Genomic DNA, 20,071 nt, shown 5'->3' on the forward strand with positions numbered 1-20,071 from the left:
TTGGGGTTTTTGGTGGGGGTTTTTTTGCTGTCACTGTTATGGAACTGCTTACTGTGCTAAGCTCCCCTAGAGACAAACTGGGAGATGCTTTACATGAACCATCTATCTACGACTCAACCTCCATTTTCAATTTTATATCAAAGTCTTCTTGTAAGACTATGCAATAGTCTTATTGCATAGTCTTGCAAAAGACTATGCAATAAGATAGCTAGGGTAAGGAATTTCAAAGCAGCTCAGAGAACCTAAGTGTTAATGTCAAAGCCCTGCTACTACCAAGTAAATAGAACGTACTTTTGCCAAGATTTAGTGCCCTAGAGATGAAAAGATATTGGCTGGGTGGAACATGGATAAATAAAACTGAAAGATGATCAATATTCTACGGGGCTGACTGCAGCTGAGACACAGGCTGGAGCTGCAAGCATGTAGGCTGTCTCTGAGCAAGGGCAAAATATTTAGGATAGATGCACCTTAAAGGCTAGAGGAGATCCAAACTGTTGAGCCTCTTAATTGTGTTTTTGTACCTCATGTCTCCCAATACTGTATTTCTGCAGTAGGTAGTAAATAACACTGCTTAAGAAAGTCCATATGTATTAACACATCCACAGACATCTCCTAGAAAGCAGTTGGCTGCAGGATTCAAACCTCAGTTTGACGTTCTAATCATTCTGCCACTGGGGACACGTCACTCCGTATTTACGTGTATGGGTACAGAGCTGTTTGGTGCCTGCTGTTATTCCTACAGCACAAGCAGCTTTTGAGCCTGGCTATTGCAGAGCATGTAATTTTATTAAAAGGGCATCAAACAAACATCGAGGACTCTGAACTATGTAGTTGTTGCGGGAACAGTGAGGCTAAGTCCGAAGTGTTTCATCACACAAAGCAGAAAAAACATGTTCATTTAATGTCTGCTCTTCTCTTCCTGCCTAAAGATGATTCCATGCACCCTACGACTGACCTGTTTCCATTTATCAAGTCTCAAGTTATTGCTCAAGTAACTTGTCATTTGTAGACTGTTATCTGCATTGCTCATCTGCGTGCCACCTGCCATGTTTAGGAAGTTTCACAGTTAAATATAATTCTTAACCTACCACAGTTCATGAAATGAAAGTGTATGCATTTTACATAATTAATAATGCCTTCAATGACTTCAATTGTAAAAAACAATTATCAGTCATGTTAGAATTATTGCAAAGCAAAATACACAATTGCCAAATTAAAATGCATGGATATAGGAGTAACTTTTTTTGAAAAACTATACATTTTTAGTGCAACTCAACTAAAGCATTAAACTTTCAGGTAAAGCATAAAGCTAAAAGGATAATATAATAAAGTAATAACTAGCCAACTTTCAGGTTGCACCTACAAATATTATACATGCTTCTTTCCACTCATAATGAAAGCAGCTGGAACAGACAATTGTAAAACACACAGTGCAGAAAAAATGAAAGTACAAATCAGCAATACACAAACCATAGATCAGCAATAACTGCTGGAAGTCCAGAAAAAAAGGAGATGTATCTTAACACATAAATATAATTTTCATTATCTGACGTAGTTAAATTATGCAGGCTGCGCAGACATCTGCACTTAAATAAAATATTTACAACTGCATCTGGAATCAAACTTTGCAATGTTTGTTCAAACAGGGACATTGAATAACAGTTCCTCTCATGCTGGCCTCTAAAATATGCAGCTCGAGATGTTAGTAATGAGAACTGAACTTAGAGTATCTTTCTAGCCTAATGACCTGATTTGTATGTAAAAGCAAAGAGAAGCTGTATTGTAGAGTTATGAGTTCTCATTCTTTTGTATTATTACTTTTGTTAAAGCAAACTATTGCAGCCACTGTATCAAAGTAATTCATGAAAATTTTGCCCCTTATGTCTTTTTGTACATGAACTCCCGAAACAACTTAGGATTGTGTAGTTGATTTATAATCATCTAGTCCAGTATTCCGATCTTCCTTAAAAAAGCATTTAACAAGCCAGATCCACTGATTCTGCAACCAGAAGGGGAAGACACAACCCACACTCCATTATCACATCTATTTGGGGCTGAAAGCCATCTAATTGTGAGGCTCAATCTGCCTCCCCAAGATTTACGTTTTAAATCCGTCATTGCCTAGCTGCTTGCATAAAACTATGCTTGAACAAAAACAAGAAGGGAAGCTCAGGGCTGCATTCTAGATATCTTTATAGCTGCTTTTATGCAAAAGATACAGCTTCTTTGCAAAGAACTGCTTCCTGTACAAAATTGTAATAATCTAAGAATTATAGTAACTAATCTTCCTAACCTGGAACACTAATGAGCAAGTGGGGCAATAACTGAGTAATGTCAGTGCTCCTCACTTCTAAGATGTCGTCTTGCATCCGACTGACAAATTCCCTCACTCTTATCATTGGTGTGAGGCAATGAACGACAGTAGTGCGAATGCAGAGTTATAATATGAATATTTTATGAGTGGGTTGTGATGTGGCCCCAAAAAGATACGAGTTCAAGGAATACCAGGAGGGTGAAAAAACACCTGCGTTTGAACACGTTTTTTTCCCTTTGAAGACCAAACCACTTTTGAGCTCAGAAAAGCTAGAAGACTTGCAGATTGAACTGATCTCACCACATGTAAGCTATTTAAGCATGAAAAGACATCTCAATTCAATAGGGTACCAGCTAGGAACAACTATTAGGAAATCCTCCATATCTTAGAACATTTTCTCCATAGAGTTACTTCTTCTTTGGGTGAGTCCAGTAATATATACTGTTTATGATTTTATTTTCAGTCTTTCCGAATTCCTTTTATGGCATTACTGATGCAGTGGAGCTCAATTCTGACTTCTTTCTCCAGCTCTCAGAGTCTGTCATTCATAAATTAAGGACATTAAATTTCACCACAATCATCCTAGCTTTCTGGTTTGCTTTAATATTCATCAAACAATTGGGATTAACAGAATAGGGAACTGTCTATTTGTTTTTCCTTCCCAGGTAACCAAATCCACCTCTCCTCCACCCAGGTAATGGTGGGGGAACACCCTAATGTGTGACATTACACAAAATGCCAGCTAACTTCTGATACTCATTTTGTATAGGGGTTAGATCTTGAGACATAACTGACAGCAGTCATCCTAAAAAACATATGTATATGTATAGCCACATACTAGCCCAGAGATGCTCATGAAGTCATTACTAATCACTCTGGTTTCAAGCTATTAAGAAAGGGCAAAAACTTCAAAATTTAGTGAAAACAATGTTGTGATGAAAAGAAGCAATGAATGGTGGTCAAAATTTATTCCAAATTAACATTTGTGCAGTAACATTTTGCACTCATATACTAATTTTCACTTGAAGATCTCAACACATTTTACCAAAAAAAAAGCCCCAAACAATTCTGGTTAACAGTGATTCATGACAGGTAAGGAATTTCTTCCTCCTATACACAAAAATGTTGAAAAGCTAGTTTACTTTTAAGCTAATATATACTTAATGCACACACACACACAAAATTTCCAGGCTTTTGTTTTAGCTAGGATGTAACGGTTATTTGATTTCTTTCAATATTACCTGAGAAGCTTTGTAATAAATGAAATAACTTGAAAGCCTCAGTTGCATAAAGCTGTCTGGAGGGCTCTGGTCTTACAAAACAGAAACAAAATGAAACAAAAAACATGAACCAAAGACACTGAATGAATATTCCAGCTCTGAATTTCAACTAATTGCACAAAGAAACCATGCCTATCAGGTTAACTGCATTTAATTAACCATCATTCTCAACTGTCAGATGTTGCCCAACATCAGATAGCAGGTCACCGTTTAAAGTGCCTATCTGTGTGAGTTCAAAGAAGAAATCACAATTAACTGCAAAATTTGAACAACTTCTTACAAACTGTTTTTTACTCAGACTTTTGACAAGCACATTTCAGCTTTCTCATACCAAATAAATGTTATTTTCACTGCAGCTGTACTCACAAAAAATCCCTATTCCAGAGAACTTAATTCTTCTTCTATCAGATTCATAGATAAGGCAGAAAACATTTTTAGGCAATATTTCAATACAACAATGTATACAGTATAAGTCCTGTGCATTATACACCACAGGGAACACAAGAAATACCTGTTTCTTCATGAAGACTTATCTACCCTAAACCTGCTCCATGAACAAAAGCATTTAATTTGAAAGACTGGAATGACTCTGTTTGGTCTTCTATCGAAAAAGATACACCAAAAACATCCATTATTCAAACTGATCATTTTAATTAACAAATACAGTGAAACTGCATCTAGAATGAAACACAGTAAGTTGAGCAAGAACATACAACTGTTAAAGGCAGGAAGTGAAAATTACTGAAGTTCCTTTAAATTGCAGGTGGGAATTTGACACTCAGAATATAATGACTAGTATTGAGGTTTAGTTGCAAATAAAATACAACATATAGCAAATCCACCACATCTTCCATGTATACAGACTAAGATTGTTTTTCTAGGCTACTTTTTACTCTCTGCACAAGTTTTTCTTATCTTCTTATCTTACAGAATCAGTATATTCTCCACAAAGCACGTTCTCTTCCTGTCTTCTCACTGAGAAGTGACTAAAGCGTATCATCTTCACAAAAAATGTCCCTGTAAAATAACCACCATGATTATGGTTGGGTATCAAATACCAGTAATATATAGTATATGGAACACTACTTGTTGTAGATCTGTAGATTTAACATTTTCATATTTAACTTTTGAATATCTATTGTTGTGGCATCAAGGCTATAGAAATTACGGAGTTAAATGTGAGCTCTGAAACTCTCATCAAAACATCAGTAACCGATATTATCTTCCAGATTACTGACGTTTTAGAAGGTTGCTGGTACTTGGGATGGAATAGAAAGTACTAATGTGCAAAAAGTTCCTCTGCACATTCTGCAGTCACAGGACTAAGAAAACTTTTCTGTACATCTACCTTCCAGATCACTTACAAGCTGAACGATAAAGAACAAAAACCATAGTTGAAGTCATTCATGCAAGTTTCTGCTGAAAACCAGATGAACACCTGAATGTTGCCCACAGGCAGAATGACCTAGAAAGTTCTCAGATATGACTAAGATAATGAAATTACAATAGCTTTTTTTAAGCTTTTCAGTGTAGTATCCTTGGTTTGGGGGAAAAAAAGCCACTCCCAGCTACCATTCTTTTGGTGCCTACCACCACTTTGTGGTTAACAGGGAGATGTGAACTCTTCCTGGGATGGCAAGTGCTTATGGCATTCGCAAGCATCAAGGGAACAGAAGGGAACGGTACTCTGAAAGAGGCTATTAGGTCTATCGAGCCAGAGAAATCACCTTCTCTTCAGAGGGCTCTGGGGCCATTTCTGCTCACTGCCCAAGCAGTTTCACTGGGAGTGAAATCAGCACGGAGGCACACAGACTTCACTGACAAAAGGACTCTGCCACATGCATGCATCTTTTTTCTTCAAAATACAGTTAGGCAGCATCGCTGCTCCTGCTAAGCTCATGTTCTCCACTCGAACTGACTTTATCTTAATACCACCTTTTTCTAATGCTCTCCTTCACCTCCCCCATAAGTCTGCGTTTAAGTTTTAATGCTTTTGAAGGGCTTTCTTATATTTAGCCATCAAAGTCGCATTGATGTGGTCATTGCAACCCAGTGTGTCAAAGATACCATCTTCTTTGAGTGAAAGACTGAATATAGGGCAAATTTCAATAGCTCTTCCTTTACTTCTAATGTTGTATTTGCACACAGATAAAATACATAAAATACCATATATTAAAAATCTTCCATTCACTCATGCTTTTCAAAGCATACGGTATCATGCAGTTGACGTTAACCAGCTGAGTAATACACTGACACTGCTAGAGCTTATGACCTAAATTTAAAAAAAACAGATGAGTCTGTAGACTTTGCAATGCAATATTGCTAATTTATTTTTACCAATATATGCAGTAGTCACTTGGAGAAAAGGTTAGGAAGTTTGTATAACAATATGGAAATGAGGTTTTATTCTTTCTAATTGCATAAAACAATAGACATAAAAACAAACAGATTATTTAAATAATTACCTGTGTTTCACCCAGACTCAGAAATAAAAAACACTTCCTCTTGATTTTATTAGTGACTCTTATCAGTGGCTAGAGACTGCAGTATCAAGGTTGCAAATACTCAATAGACTTTATTTTGAACACAAAGCTTTATAATTAACTGACTAATGGATTAATTAAAGCCTGGAATTAGCACTGTTATGAAAAGCTATGAAAATTGTAAAAACCTGTATGTACAAGCCAAACTTGTTTTCATTTTTGTGTGAAGTATCTAAGAGCATTCTCCACCACAAAAACCCATAATAATCTCAGTCCTGAGACAGACTCTTTATAAATACTGGTATACACAGATACTGTCCTCCCTGCAGGGGTGTGGTCTCAACTCTTGTGATGCAACGCTGTTCTAAAATAGCTTTTTATTTCACACTGCAATTTTATTTTTGAGGAGATACAACAATTGAATACAGGAAAAATATGTCAGGACATGAAACAGCTAAGCAAAAAGAACTTAATTTAGTGAACAGAGAAAATGAGACTGAAGGAAAACCTGGTTTGGGTCTTCTTTTATTTTATCTGAAATTGCAATAATGTCTATTTTAACAACTACCCTCTTTGGAATTCAGTGAGAGCTTCCCCTGCCTTGACAGTCTGTACTCATAAAAATCTTCCACCCCAACAGTGATGTTAAGTGAAGGATTTACATTATTTTGAAATTATTTGAGGACTGCTTTATAATTAATTTTTAATAATTTAATTCAAAACACAATTTTTAATAACTTTCAAGCTCTCATTGAGTTAAACTTTGACAAATGCTCTAAAGTGCTGACTGCTAATAATCCGTAACAGCCTAAAATTTGGGACTAAATAGTAAATAGCATTTTTAAGCTAGAATAGAAATATACTATCTAATAGCAACAGCATTTTATAAATAGAAATAGAAATGCACTTTATAAATACTAGTTAACCCTAGCATAAGAATCTTTCCCTCAGTCCAGATCTACCACATCTTTAGATAAAATTTTTAGAAATCAAAGTAACAAAATGACTCAAAACAATTCTCAACCACGCATGGAGTCAAAGGAAGGTCAGTGAAAGCTATAGAACAAGTTCTGGTGTGTTTGTATATGTCTATGGTACAGTTCAGTGTCAAAGACGATATTATCTTCATTCACCACAACATTTCAAATTTTTTTAAGGGGTAGCAGAACAATGCCCTGTTTTGTTTTATTGTGTTAGAAGAAAACAGATCACCACAGGAATAATTTCTTCCACTAATTTACCTGCTTAAAAACAGTACTTTTGAAATGCAGGTCACCGAGTATGCACAAATCCCACTGAAGTCAGTGGAAACAGCAGATAGAAAGAAAACCAGGCCACTCAGTTCCTTGAGGTTATCGGTCTGTAACCTATAAATATGTTTTGCTGTGGGGGTGATGCCACAAGAGGATCTTCAAGTATGAATAAAGAACAGGAAAACACTTCATAGTGACACTGGCTGTGTGACTGTGTTGCTGACTCTGAGAAGTCTTACTGATTTCATAGAAATAATTGAGTGCTCACTAGTAAACAAATCACTGTCCCATGTGTTACCAGGTAATAATTTTCTCTTCTCTGAGTCTTAAGTAGGAATACATATGCACCGAACTTAATTTGTAAGGTCTGATGGATAATAAAGGATGGATGGTTTGCTAACTATAATTTACATCCTCATCATTTCTTTGGCAATGCCTGGCTTACCAAACAAAAAAGTTGACAAGATATATAGTCACTCAAGGATAAAATTCTGCTTTCCTCACTCCGTAATTAGCTTGACATACATCCGGCTGTATATTTGCATTTTACTAAAAAACTATTAAAAAACTTCAGCATTAACAGCACCAGACACTTTCCTCCCAATAAGAAAAGGCCTATACCATAATGCTACTGGAACCACAATCAGTAAACCAATAAGGATGCAAAGCAAAGTATTTTCAAACATTAGCACACACTGCAAGCAATTGGCATATTCATCACAGATAGTGTATGATTCATTACCCTGGTTTTGACAGCTATCTTCTAATTACATTGCCAGGCTAGAGGCTAAAACTCACTATGCATAATAAAACCATGCCATGAAGAAACTCTGTAAAATTCAGTGAACTACTGGAGGGAGTTTTTCAGTATAAGTAATAATGAAGTCGATATATGAAAGAGAGCTGACAAAAAATAAATTATATCTTTTTTAGAAAGTGAGATCAAATCTACAGATCTTTTCATCTTAAACTAAATTCCAACGTGTCTTTGTTAGCTATTTCTCATCAATGCTATAACCCAGTTCCAGTGACTTTTCATTCATACGCCCATTCGTACTACAATAGGAAAAAACTGAAAACTACGGGAGGTCCACTCCAACTGTCCTCTGCTTGACTGAATTTTGAGTGGTGCTCTACACCATAAACTCCCAGCTAAGTTTTCAGACTTGGGTCTCTCTGTAAAACCAAAACTTATTACAATATTCACAAGAACACCAGCAACCAAAATTAGTAGACAGGGAGAGTTATAAACACACGAATTTACACTCCAAGACAGAGCTGTCCATGATAATTTTAGGTGTGCAAGCCAAGTTTGCATCCCCCCCCCCCCCCCCAAAAAAAACCCTAAACCCTAATATACTATTTTTTTGAGCAACCAAGGAGATCTGCAACTCAAATAAAACACATAAATGTTAATTAACATAGTGACTGAAGATGTCTTCTTTAAACCCTTCTGCTGTCTCACATAGGTTTTCATGCCTATCAGTTAACTGGCCAAACACCTCATGCTGAGATACAGAATGCAACAGAATAAAAGACATCTGGCTAAGGCTGGGGTTTTCCCATGTCAAGAACAGCCCGCATGTGCTGCCTGTGCACACCGTGCAACAGAGCACTGAAACCAGCCCCACATGCTGCGGGAAGGAACAGACCGAGGTTCTACATGCCAGTTTAATCCCAGAGAGGTTGTTATTTTTGAGTTGCACTGACTCCATGTTAAAAGAGAAATAGGCAGAGTTTGGAATGTCCATGGCTCACAAAAACAAGGGTTTTTTCAAACTACAGAGAGCTGTATATCATTACTGTATAATATTTACAGTGACTGCTTATTTACTGACAGCTCTATTGCATTTCTCATTGCTGTATCCGAGATGTCACCCTTTTATTATGTGTTCCCATACATCACTAGGGCAATTCCAAGAGCTATACACTTTATCACCTAAATAACTAGAGACAGCATTTCATCTTATAAAGGAAAGACAGGAAAGGAAGCCCTTGTATGAACACGTAATATAAATTGTAGGAAAACAGTATTAAAGTTGGGATATAAAGTAACAAAGAGTACATTTATCAGACAAAGAAAATACAGAGCAGGAGATCATCACCAGTACTCTTAAAAGAAATCTATAGAAAACACAATCTGCAAAATCTTCAGGCAATCTCATGTTTTTCACCTTACCTCAATACCAAGAATTGTACACCAGTCTTTTCCATGGAATTTATTACTCACGTGATGTTAATAGTTCTAAATAAGCCTTCCCAGGTAAATGGGTTAATCACAGGTGAGGTGACTGGGACTAAGTTCACAGAAATTAAAACTAGTTCTGAAAAGGGACTGCAGTACGGAATAGATTTCAACTTGGAAGTCACAGTGAGGACTACAGCTAGCAGAGTAAAAAGACTAGGGTAAAAGCCAAGAAAAGAGAGAAATGGAGAACCCGAGATCAGGTACTGATCTGAGGTAAGATGGCAAGGCAGGGAGATGAAGACAAGAGAGAAAGCTAGAGAAAAGTGGCTGAATTCCACCAGGGCCTGAGTCTAGGTTTTTGTGCCTATGCAAGTAAAATTACACAGAATTTAGTAATAATCTGTTGACTCGAAAAGTATTTTTAGTAATAAGAATACCAAGAAGTATTTTTAAATGAGTACTATTTTTAAAACTTCATGAGTTGCAAATCAGTGTTTTCCTTGCAAAATCTGAACCCCAAACCTGAAGAGATCTCAGTCCAACCTTATAGTCCAGACTAAGACAAAGACATTAGCACTCTACAATAAAGATTTTAAAGTAATTTTTGTTGACAGCCTGCATTTAATTTTTTCCAGTTTCCTAATGAAGTAACAACACTAGGAATGTTACACAGCTTCACTACTAAATGTGTTTACTTTTAAAGAAAAGGAGTGGTGCTATTATATCCCAGGCAAAAAACAAAGCCTTCAGTTTCACTTAACCTGAATTATTACACCAGCATTTTCAGGTAACAATGAACAATCCATCAAAGAACATAACCTACAACTTTCCTCTGCTACACTTCAGTGTAATGGAAACAGAAAATGCCAGCTGGCCTTTTCATTGTCTCCTGATTCTGAGAATTTACAAAGAGCAGCACCTTTCAGGATTGAATTTTTGAAGACTTAGTTTTCCATCTCAGTTCACACATAGCAGACAGCACCCATTTTAAACACAGTTTAAAATTATTACCTCCATATAAATAACCTGCTCAGCATTCCATCTGCTTTGCACCAGTTTCACTACTCCCTGTGCTTTTATTGCTTCATGCAATACCTTATAACCAATCTGGTTATTTTTTAAGAGGTTTTGTAGGGCAGCGACTTGTGCACTTTGTCTTTCACCTTTGAATTTAGAACTGTAGTCTTTTTTGGAAACCAACCAAGCGCATGTACATTTAGTGCATGTTGCTATCTTTGCTCTGGAAACAGAATGATCAAAATGCCCTGAGATGGTATACAGGGCATGCAGCTAATCGTTTGTACTTGGATATCTACATAGATACAATGTTTTGGGGTTTTTTTCAGAAAGAAAACAAGGCCCCCCACTTGTGAGGTTATGAAGGGACAGAGCAAAGATCTTCTAGCATGTCTCACTAGTTCCTCGATACACCTACATAGTTCCAGCTTCCAAAAGTTTCTTTGTCCTACTTTCATCAATTACTTTACGATGTTAGCTGTGTTTTTATATTTCAAGCATTATTATATACGCTACGTGTTCAGGTACGGTGTTCCGTGAGAGAACGTACGGCACAGAAGCAGGTACACAGCTGTTGAACTGATCAGGCTGGCGCGCTGCAGCCCCTCACCCCTGCGCATACAGACGGGCACCCAGCATTAACGACAGTAAAACGCACAGCGCGTTGGCTTCGCAAACACCGCCGATGGAGCGGGCTGCGGGCACCTACGGCAAACTTTCGGCAAAGCCCCGGCAGGAGCCCACCGGGGCGTCCGTCCGTGCGTCCCCCCGGCTTCCCTCTCCGCGGGCGGGAGGGCGGCCTGCACGGGGCGAGGCCTCCCCTGGCTCTCACCGGCTCGGGCACCCCCGCACCCCGGGCGAGCCGTGCCCACCCTCCCCCGCCGCGGCCGGGCCGGGGGCACCGCCGCTGTCCCTGTCCTCCCCGCCGGCCTCCCGCACCGCGCGGGGCAGCCCCCGCCCCCGGCCCAGCAGGCAGGCTCAGCCTGGGCCGCGCCCGGCTTACCCCGGGCCTCGGCGAAAGCAGCACCAGCAGCGCGCTCAGGCTGAGGAGGAGGAGGCGGCGGCGGCGGAGCGGCTCCATGCCTGCCACCCGCGGGGGCTCCGCGGGCGCCCGACCGGCTCCCCCCGCACGGCGCTGGCTGCCGGCCGCAGCGTGTCCGGCGCTCCCCGCGCGGCGGGGCGGGGCCGCCCGGCCCGGGCTACCGACGTCAGCCGCGGGCGGCCCCGTCCGCCTACAGGTACTGCCCGGGCCGCCGCCGTCGCGGGCGGGAAGCGCCGCCTGGGCGGCCTTCAGCGGCCGGTTCGCCGCGGCACACCGGGGCGGCTCGGGACAGCGCCCTCCCAGGGGCGCCTTCGGGCTGCCCCGCGGCGCGGGGAGGGCCGGGGGGCCGCGGGAGGTCGTGCGGGGGCGGCCCACGACGCCCCGTGGCTTCGTTCTGCTGCCGGAGCCTCCCCGTTTGCGCTAAGGCCCGGCAAAACGGCCGCTGGCCCGGGGGGCTCGGCCAAGAGCCCTTGGCGTTTTGGACCGCGGGGCGCACCGACGGCTAGCTGCCTGCTGCAGGTTTTTGTTAAACACCTTGTGGGTAAATTCAGGCTGAACGAATAGCCTCCCTCCTCCAGCACCGCCCTGCCCGGCGTAATTTCCCTATTGATTTTTCGCTTTCAAAGCAGATCAGGCCAAATTTATCTGGCATAGCTCCTGTTTTGACAAAGCCACTGTTGACCCTGGTGTGCCTTGCAATGCCTTAAATAAATGCAAAAACAAAGAAAATGCCTCTTTGGACCAAAAACCAGGTCCAAGCTCCTCTGAACAGATAAAAATAAACACAAAAAATACTGAATCAAATGGAAGAAGCTTTCAAAAGAAGAGAGTAAATTTACACTGCTTGGCAAAGGCCTAGCTTTCAGATGCCTATTTATATAACAGCCACTTTGTCCTTGCTACATATTGTTTGCTTTTTAATACTGATACCATTAATGGAGCTGCAGAGCACAGTGGGTGCTAAGTATGCAATATGCACCTAACAGATCAGCTCTGGCAGCTCCCTCTTCTAATAAGCATGCCCTTGATTATATGGGCAGGAGACATAATTATGATGTAACCTGCAAGTTTGAATACATAAAAATATCCTGGAGCTGCAAACCAGACTGAGATTTCCATTCTCCGGTACTGACAGATGGGTTTTGTTATGGTGGTCTTGGATTTTAAGCATTTACATCATTTGAGAACAAGCAGACCATCTACCACGCTGCTTTGTGCGTGCCATGGCAACAGCACGCACCAGGAACACATCTAGACCTCTACCGCACGTACAGAAAGTCCTCGTAACCTCGTAACCAACCTCCTAACAACGGCAGGTAGTGCGGGCAGTTGTGCCTGTGTGAAAAGCACACGCGATGTTGCGCAAGAGCTAGGGCCTCCCCCGAGAACACAGCGGGTATTGCTTTTGCCCTGCTGCCTCCGCTCAGCTGCCGGCTTCGGGCGCTGGAGGTACCAGAGGATGGCAGCATTTCCCTTCCCACCGGCCTCCGCCTTCCTGGGAAAGAAGCGCTCGGGGTGAGCACTTAGCTGCCGTCCCGCCCTCCAGTCTGAAAATTGGCTGGTGAGCGTTTAGGTGTCGTTACCTCTTTACATCGAGTTTTATTAAGCTGAATTTCATGCCATGCTATATTAAGGGAGGAGTTTTTCAGCTGCGCAAACGGTGCATATGCCACTACCAAATTGTAGTTATTTAACACAAGTGCGTCCAACGGCCTCACAGAAGGTAGGAAAAACGTCAAAAACAGGGGCTGAGGCGGCAGGGGGCCACCCGGGGCGGGAAGACGAGCGTTACCCTGCGCCCTCCCGCTCCCCTGGCACCTCCCCTCAGGAACTGAGGAACCACCTCTGAGGTCCGAGCGGGGCCTAAGCTTTTACATTTTTAATATTACGCCCTATTTCCTAACAGCAACAAAGTGCTAGAGCAAGCTACTAAAGAAAATAGTACTGTTGTTTCTGAAAAGGCGAATAAAGCTACCCAACACGCCGGGGGAGCGCAGGCGAACCAGGCGCCCTCAGAGCCGTACCTCCTCCAGCCCGCCGCCACCTCAGCACCTCCCCTCCTCCGCCGCTGTCGGCGGCAGCCCCACCCACCCGCGCGCGCAGCCGCACCCGGATCAGCACGTGCCCCCAGCTTTGAATCCTATTGGGCGAGACAAGGAGGGGCGGGGTGCCGGCCGGCGGTCGCTCTATAAAGTGGAGCGAGGCGGTAGTTTGGCCTTTCTGTCAGCGCGGCGGGCGGAGGTGAGAGGTGGTGGCGAGAGGGGTGGTTGGGCGGGCAGGCCGGGCTGCGCTGATGTTTCTTGACACGTGTTAGACTGCTGACATGCATGAAGCAAACCTACTACTGAGCGCCCAGGCTGCCGCCCACCCCGCGGCGTGGCTGCGGTGCACCGGGTCTGTAACCTCCCCTTTTCCCTCCGTGTCTTGCAGGGCCCGTGTGGCGACCGGCGGGGAGCGGCCTGGTGAATAAAGCTGTCTGCCCCCCGTGAACGTGTCTGGCTGGTTCTTGCGCGCGTCCGTCCGTTCCTCGCACTACCTTTGACCCGGCGGGGTGCCCTGTCCGCGGCGCCGCCGGCCAAGCTGTAGTGCTAGAGCGAAGCGCTTGTTCATAACTGGGGCTGCTCGGCCCGACCCGGGTGGTGCTTTTCAAAGCAAGTTACAGCTCGTCTCGGCGAGCCCTCCACAGCGCGGGGCAGCGGGTGGCTGCCACCACCGCACAAAATGGCGCCGCACGCTGAGGCGGGGGGGGGGGGGGTGGCGGGAGGTGCTGGTGCAGAGGCGGTGCCCTTCGGGGAGAGAGCCGGGCTGCGTTCGTACACTGCTGGCCTTGCCGGAGTGGGAGCCTATGGCGCTGATATCTCGCGTGTTATGATGGGAGAGGGTAATACCGGGGAGAAAGGCGATCTAGGTTATTTTGTCGGTTGATTCAGCATGACTTTAACCCAGTGTAGACCACTAATTTTTTCCTGAAGTAGTTCAGGGTTCAGTTGGTAAAGGCGACATGGAACAAGTAGTAAGAGTCCTGGGATTCCTGCCTAGCTGTTGTAGGAGAAAAGCATCCAGTGGTGGCAGTCCTTTATGTGCACAGCAAAAGAGAGTGAAACAAAATGGGAATTTGACTGCAGTGATCTAAGCTGCAACTATTTGAAGGGACTCCATCTTTTCTGTCAGCTGTGCTTATGCTGTCCTGCAGGCAGAGAGGCTAGAGGTGTGCAATGTTTTCTATATATAGAAAAGGTAATCTGTACACCCATACTGGTAACAGGATTGGACACAGAGGAGTAGTAGCCAAGTCTAGGAAGACTGTAAAAGCTTAAGCTCAGAGAGGCTTTCACCACCATGCCTACTACAGAGGGTACTGCATGCCACCTCTGTTCTGTAGTTCCTGGTAATTTCAAGGTTTTCACAGGTGTAAAATGAAAAATAGGTTTTTAAAGCATGTTTCTCATGTGAATACTAACTGCTGCAGTGAAATTTAGTTTCTCTTCACTACAGTAAAATTACTCTTAAATTTAAGCTTTTCCTTTTAGAGCTAGAACAGTCTCAGCATTGGTTAACCCTAAAATTATTATGCCATATAGCCACCAAGAACAACTTGGGTATATTTAAAAAACAAATCTGAAAAGCACATAGCACACTACATTGTCTTGGCAAGTTGCCTTTATAATGAAGTTTTTGAAACTATTTGCAGAAGATAGTGGCTAAGTACTATACAAAAAAAATTTAACTGAATACGTGTTTGACATGGGATAAATTTATTTAATAAAACAAAGCAAGCAGATTGTAGTTACCCACGGTTTATGAAGTGCAATATGACAATCTTGTGTAATAAGTCTAAATCTGTTTACACATTAGTGCATCTAGTCCTTTGACTTTAGTTATTGCACATAGAAATTAAATCATATAAAAGACCTGCGTACAAGACATGCAGACTTCATGAAAGGCAAATAATGCCTACGTAGTCAGAGCAAACCCCAGAATATACACAGCCTGGAATGGTCAAGGAGGAGTTCAGGTAACAAATATAACCTACTAATATTTCAATTAAAGGTAACCAAAATAGGTGTTCAAATATAGAATTAATTTTAAATATATTAAATGCTAGTTTTCTTTTATGTTTCAGGCAAGGTGCTGTTTAAAAAACCTTCAATATAATAGCTTCATTTAGAGATGGTAAATCATCAAGTCACACATGGAAATTTTGATTTACATCAAATGTGACAACACAACGTACAAAAAAGTTCTTAAAAAAGTACTTCTAAAAAAAAAGCAAATCATGTTATAAAAGGAGAGCCAAAACTCACCTTCTTTGTAAACTAAAACATTTTCTGACATCCATGAACAGTTGGCAACACTGAGTATCAGAAAAATATCACATGTGTTAAACAGTGGATATGTAGTGTTCAAATATTGAATTTACTGCATACATTTAGTCTTGAATTATTATACCAGATAGAAATCAAAGGCAGTTCCCCCTCCCCCCTTAGTTTTGGCCATTAATTAGCAGAAACAGTCTTTAATTACATCACGATCAGCTTGAGTAACTGCAATGCTTGAATTCCTATTCCACAAAGTCCAAAAAAACCAATGCATGGGGGTCAAAAATCTTTCAGTCACAGCCACTTTCACAAACATCAAGCAATTTGATGCCTGGAGTTGCATGGCTGTAACGTCAGAATTTGGTCCCATGCTTTGTGTGTAAACAGTGCAATGGAAAAGACTCACAGCAACAAACTCTCCTGTAAGAAAAAACTTGGTGTTTCATTGGAGCAAGAGGCTCTATACACAGTAGGGTAACTAAGTACTTCTGGTAATGTGCAGTATTAGACATTTTGTGTGTGTGCTCATGTCTATAAACATTCAGAATTAATCATGAACCAAGGTGATTGTACCTCACTGTAAGGCGGCTTGCTATGGTTTGGTCTCATGGCTTTGCCAACTTTTTTCTCCTCATTTACAAAAATCTGACAATCCCACCTTCACTGATAGTTGTGTGTGTTTTATGGCTACTTGCTTCCCAAAAAAAGCACAATTTCTGTATGAAAAAAGTAATATGTATATACCACATTGAATCACAATATTACCTATACATCCAATTTACATTCTTTTATCCTGAAAGCATTTCATATTTCGATTGCTTGACACAAGCTATTGACTGCAGAAGTGAAAGAACATAAAACAGTTCATTCTACACCTCCAACTGCCTGAGAAAGAAAAATATTCTTCCAGTTTTATAAATTCTTTCCTTATTTAGGATTTTTTCCATTTGGCACGCAGTTCCTTTGCTGCCAAACAACCTTTCAATGCTTTAAATGCACATTAACATAGCACAAAAACATAAGCTGAACAAAAGGTGTGTCATCAAGCTCCTTGATCTATTACAGTTAGGTTCCTCCTCCCTCCCCCAAAGAACAGGTCATCTTAGCCTCAGAGTTAAAATCCTGATGGCAGCCAGTACAAAAATAAATCAACTGCTTAATGGAATGAAACTTCACGTAGCTGAAGTACACAGGAACAATAACCAGGCAAGTGAGCACAAAGGTATGGTTATAGGCAGTCCTTGGGGGGGGGGGGGGAAGTGGCACAAGTTAAGGATGAGAACTACAGCACAGTTTATAAAACCATGAGAATAACTTTTATAATACTGTAAACTGCAAGAGTCTTTACATGTCATGGTTGATCAGGGGCCTCCGTGATCAGATCTTTAGGAGGGCATGTAGAGGAGCGGGGATCCATGGCTGAGTGCATTAAAGGAATATAAACATCGTCCATGTTTGGCATGACAAAGATTTTCTGTGAAAAAGATGCAATTAAATCAAGTTACATTTCATATGCCACTTGAAACCTTAGTTTTCCAATTTGTTTAGTTTAAAAATGCAACAAATTTCCAGATAAAAGGTTCTTGAGTTTGGCATTGTTTGAGTCAATGCCTGTACTGAAGCCATACAGTGTCCATTAACTCAAGGCATTTAGTCGTGTTACAGCTGTAGATGAAGCTCAGAAATACAAAGATCTCTGCGCTTTCCATTAAACTGAAATGGCACTACAGGAAACATACCAACTTTTCGTAACTCTGATGCTTTCTCAGCTCTTACCCATATACTTTCAAACTACTTTTAATGAAACAAGCAGTTTTGATTTCTGGTTGATTGTACAGGTTGGGGTCCGGAATGAATCTGGTCAGTAAACTGTCTTCCTGTCCTACAAGTATTTGTAAACTTGGAGGTTTTTTCCTATTTCGCACTATGGTCAATGTGATTTTTAAAAATGATTTTATTTTAAAGGAAGTAGTAACAGAACACCTTACTGCCTCATCTGCTCTTTGTTTTACACAACAGTTTGGCCCTCTATCATCTAAGAACACCTAGGATCATGTTTTTATTTAAGTACTACAAATTCTGACATAGTATCTATTTCAAAGAAATGGCATTTTAATCTCTAAAATCATTTTGACAAGTGCTAAAACACATTTCCATCCAGGTCTACACGTGGTTTTGAGACCATCCCAGAAGTCAGTTTCAGCCGAGTTCTTAACATCCTTTCCACTGAACAGGAGCAGTGGAGGATACCGACTAGTGTTGAATGAAATAGGGGACATCCAAAAATTTAAAAACCCATCCCTCTAATAGGCCAAAACTATCATTAATGAAATGAAAATGTAAAGGAAACACACCTGAAACTCTTGTTCTAGTTTCCTCTCTATCCAGTCAGTTACGTGAACCAGAGTCACTTCTCTCTCACCAAGTTTTGGCCGAGCTTTTAACTCCAGGTAGGGAGGTCTTCGAAAGCCATACCTTAGGAGAGTACACAGAACAGGTTTTATTATAAACACTCCAACAAAGCCTATACTTAAATGTATTAACTGTCAATGTTCTTTTAACAGCAGTTCCTACCTCATTTACAACTAGTTTGTATTGCACCTCTTCCAGAACCCATTTCAGCTACACTTTACCTTTTTTCTTAGTTGCAATCCCTTAGGTAGCACCCACCTGAAACATTGCCCAGTTCTGCAGTAAGTTCCTCTTACCATATTCTGTCAGTAGGTGGAGGTGGAATGTTAATTACTAGTGTTCCTCTACACTCTTGTACTTCAACTGTTAGCAGCAATGGAGTATTGGAGACCTCTTCAATTTTCTTCTTAATAAACTCAGTCTCTGTTGCTTTCTGAAAGTATTTTGACTTTGTAATTTTATCCACAATTCTCATGATCTTACTTGTCCGATGTCCTCCAACATACCTTTTGATAGAGAATAGAAAAAGAGTACATCAAGGTAATTTTCTTAAACCTATGGTTTTTTAAGACACCCATGGATTTCCTATTAAATGATTAGAGTATTTGATATAAAAATTCTAAACAGATAGGTATTCAGATGTCCAAGCAGTACCTACCAGAGCCTGCACACAGCAGCTGTACTCTGTCAACTACAAGTGTCTGGCAGAAATTCCGTCCAGTCTGAACACTCCTCCTTCCCAGATGGCATTGGAAGTGCAACATTTTTTTAAATTGCAAATATACTTACATCGTTTATGCCAGCAAGCTGGCATCAGAAGTGACAACCTGTCTATTACCGTTCTAAAAAAATTGTCAAGACACAGATGCACCAAGACATATGCACATATCGGCATAGAAGGCCCATCATGTCTAATCTATTTTAACAGTGTGTGTCGAACAAAAATTTTTCATTTTAAGGTATTGTAGCATTTACAACGAGCATAAAGGTGGTGAAAAAGAAGAGGAAGGCAATTTTGGCAGTGGGTGGAATAATATTCCAAAAATGGTTAACTATGCCTGCAAAAAGAGGCTACTTTTCCTGGCAATAGTGGCAGATGGCATCCTAGCTTTTAAAAAAGATGCTTTAAGGACTGAATGTGTCTTTTCTCACACCTATCCCATTTCAGAAATATACACTCTAAGAATAGCATGTTTGATATTTTCACAGACTGTATTATACCTAATCGTGGCTCTTGATGTTACGTAGCAGAGAGCCTTGCTAAGGAAATGACATCTTCCTATCCTTCAAAAAAATTTGTGTGTATTCAGCCTTTTACAGAACTTTCTCCTTAGCATAAGGTAAGACAAGAAACTCCTCAGCTTATAATAAAAGGGGTGAATTAATTTCAGCTTTTGGATTTTACACTAGCTGTAACTTTACGCAGATAAAGTAGTTACTCTCTCATCAGATTCTATAGTGATAGTAATGGAGATTTTTGAAAGGTCTAAGGAAATTATTTCAGTATTTTCCTTAAAAATTCTTTGTCCTTCAGAGTTCTTTATATGACCTATATATTTTTTTAAGGATATGAAATGCACCTATTGAAATAATTCCAACAATTCATCACATAGTTTTCAAAAGGTTTTAGGAGTAAAACTTCAAGGAAACTCCCTTGAACATTTTGAATATGTCATGGAGCCTTTTGCTATATTCACTGTAAAATCACCAAGATGTGTTCAGACATAGCAAACATTGTGATTGTCTGAGAAATTTCAGTGTTA

The 20,071-nt window shown here is 41.0% G+C and overlaps 2 protein-coding genes and 2 non-coding genes across 10 annotated transcripts in view; 2 read left to right on the top strand and 2 right to left on the bottom strand.

The window, feature by feature from the left end:
• The window catches only part of ERN1 (endoplasmic reticulum to nucleus signaling 1), a 44,044-nt gene extending 32,121 nt beyond the window's left edge, over positions 1-11,923 (bottom strand). The window contains exon 1 of one of the 2 annotated variants that reach the window (XM_075518607.1): positions 11,539-11,923. In XM_075518607.1, coding sequence (XP_075374722.1) covers positions 11,539-11,616 — 78 coding nt within the window. In that variant the 5' untranslated portion in view covers positions 11,617-11,923. The remainder of the gene's footprint in view (positions 1-11,538) is intronic. The other variant, XM_075518608.1, reaches the window with a different exon arrangement.
• Positions 11,924-13,861: 1,938 nt separating this feature from the next.
• Positions 13,862-13,927, top strand: LOC142418010 (small nucleolar RNA SNORD104). Its single transcript, XR_012778169.1, has one exon. It is a non-coding gene; the product is annotated as a small nucleolar RNA SNORD104 (small nucleolar RNA).
• Positions 13,928-14,106: 179 nt separating this feature from the next.
• On the top strand, positions 14,107-14,241 carry LOC142418007 (small nucleolar RNA SNORA76). The gene has a single exon (XR_012778166.1). It is a non-coding gene; the product is annotated as a small nucleolar RNA SNORA76 (small nucleolar RNA).
• A 1,071-nt stretch (positions 14,242-15,312) lies between these two features.
• Positions 15,313-20,071, bottom strand: part of TEX2 (testis expressed 2) — a 60,088-nt gene continuing 55,329 nt past the window's right edge. For all 6 annotated transcript variants that reach the window (XM_075519158.1, XM_075519159.1, XM_075519156.1 and 3 more), the window contains exons 10-12: positions 18,605-18,814; positions 18,251-18,371; positions 15,313-17,370 (exon numbers count right to left, since the gene is read on the bottom strand). In XM_075519158.1, the coding sequence (XP_075375273.1) occupies positions 17,248-17,370; positions 18,251-18,371; positions 18,605-18,814 (454 nt within the window). In that variant the 3' untranslated portion in view covers positions 15,313-17,247. The remainder of the gene's footprint in view (positions 17,371-18,250; positions 18,372-18,604; positions 18,815-20,071) is intronic.

The sequence above is a fragment of the Mycteria americana genome, chromosome 16 (assembly GCF_035582795.1).
Source record: "Mycteria americana isolate JAX WOST 10 ecotype Jacksonville Zoo and Gardens chromosome 16, USCA_MyAme_1.0, whole genome shotgun sequence".
Classification (NCBI taxonomy): domain Eukaryota; kingdom Metazoa; phylum Chordata; class Aves; order Ciconiiformes; family Ciconiidae; genus Mycteria; species Mycteria americana.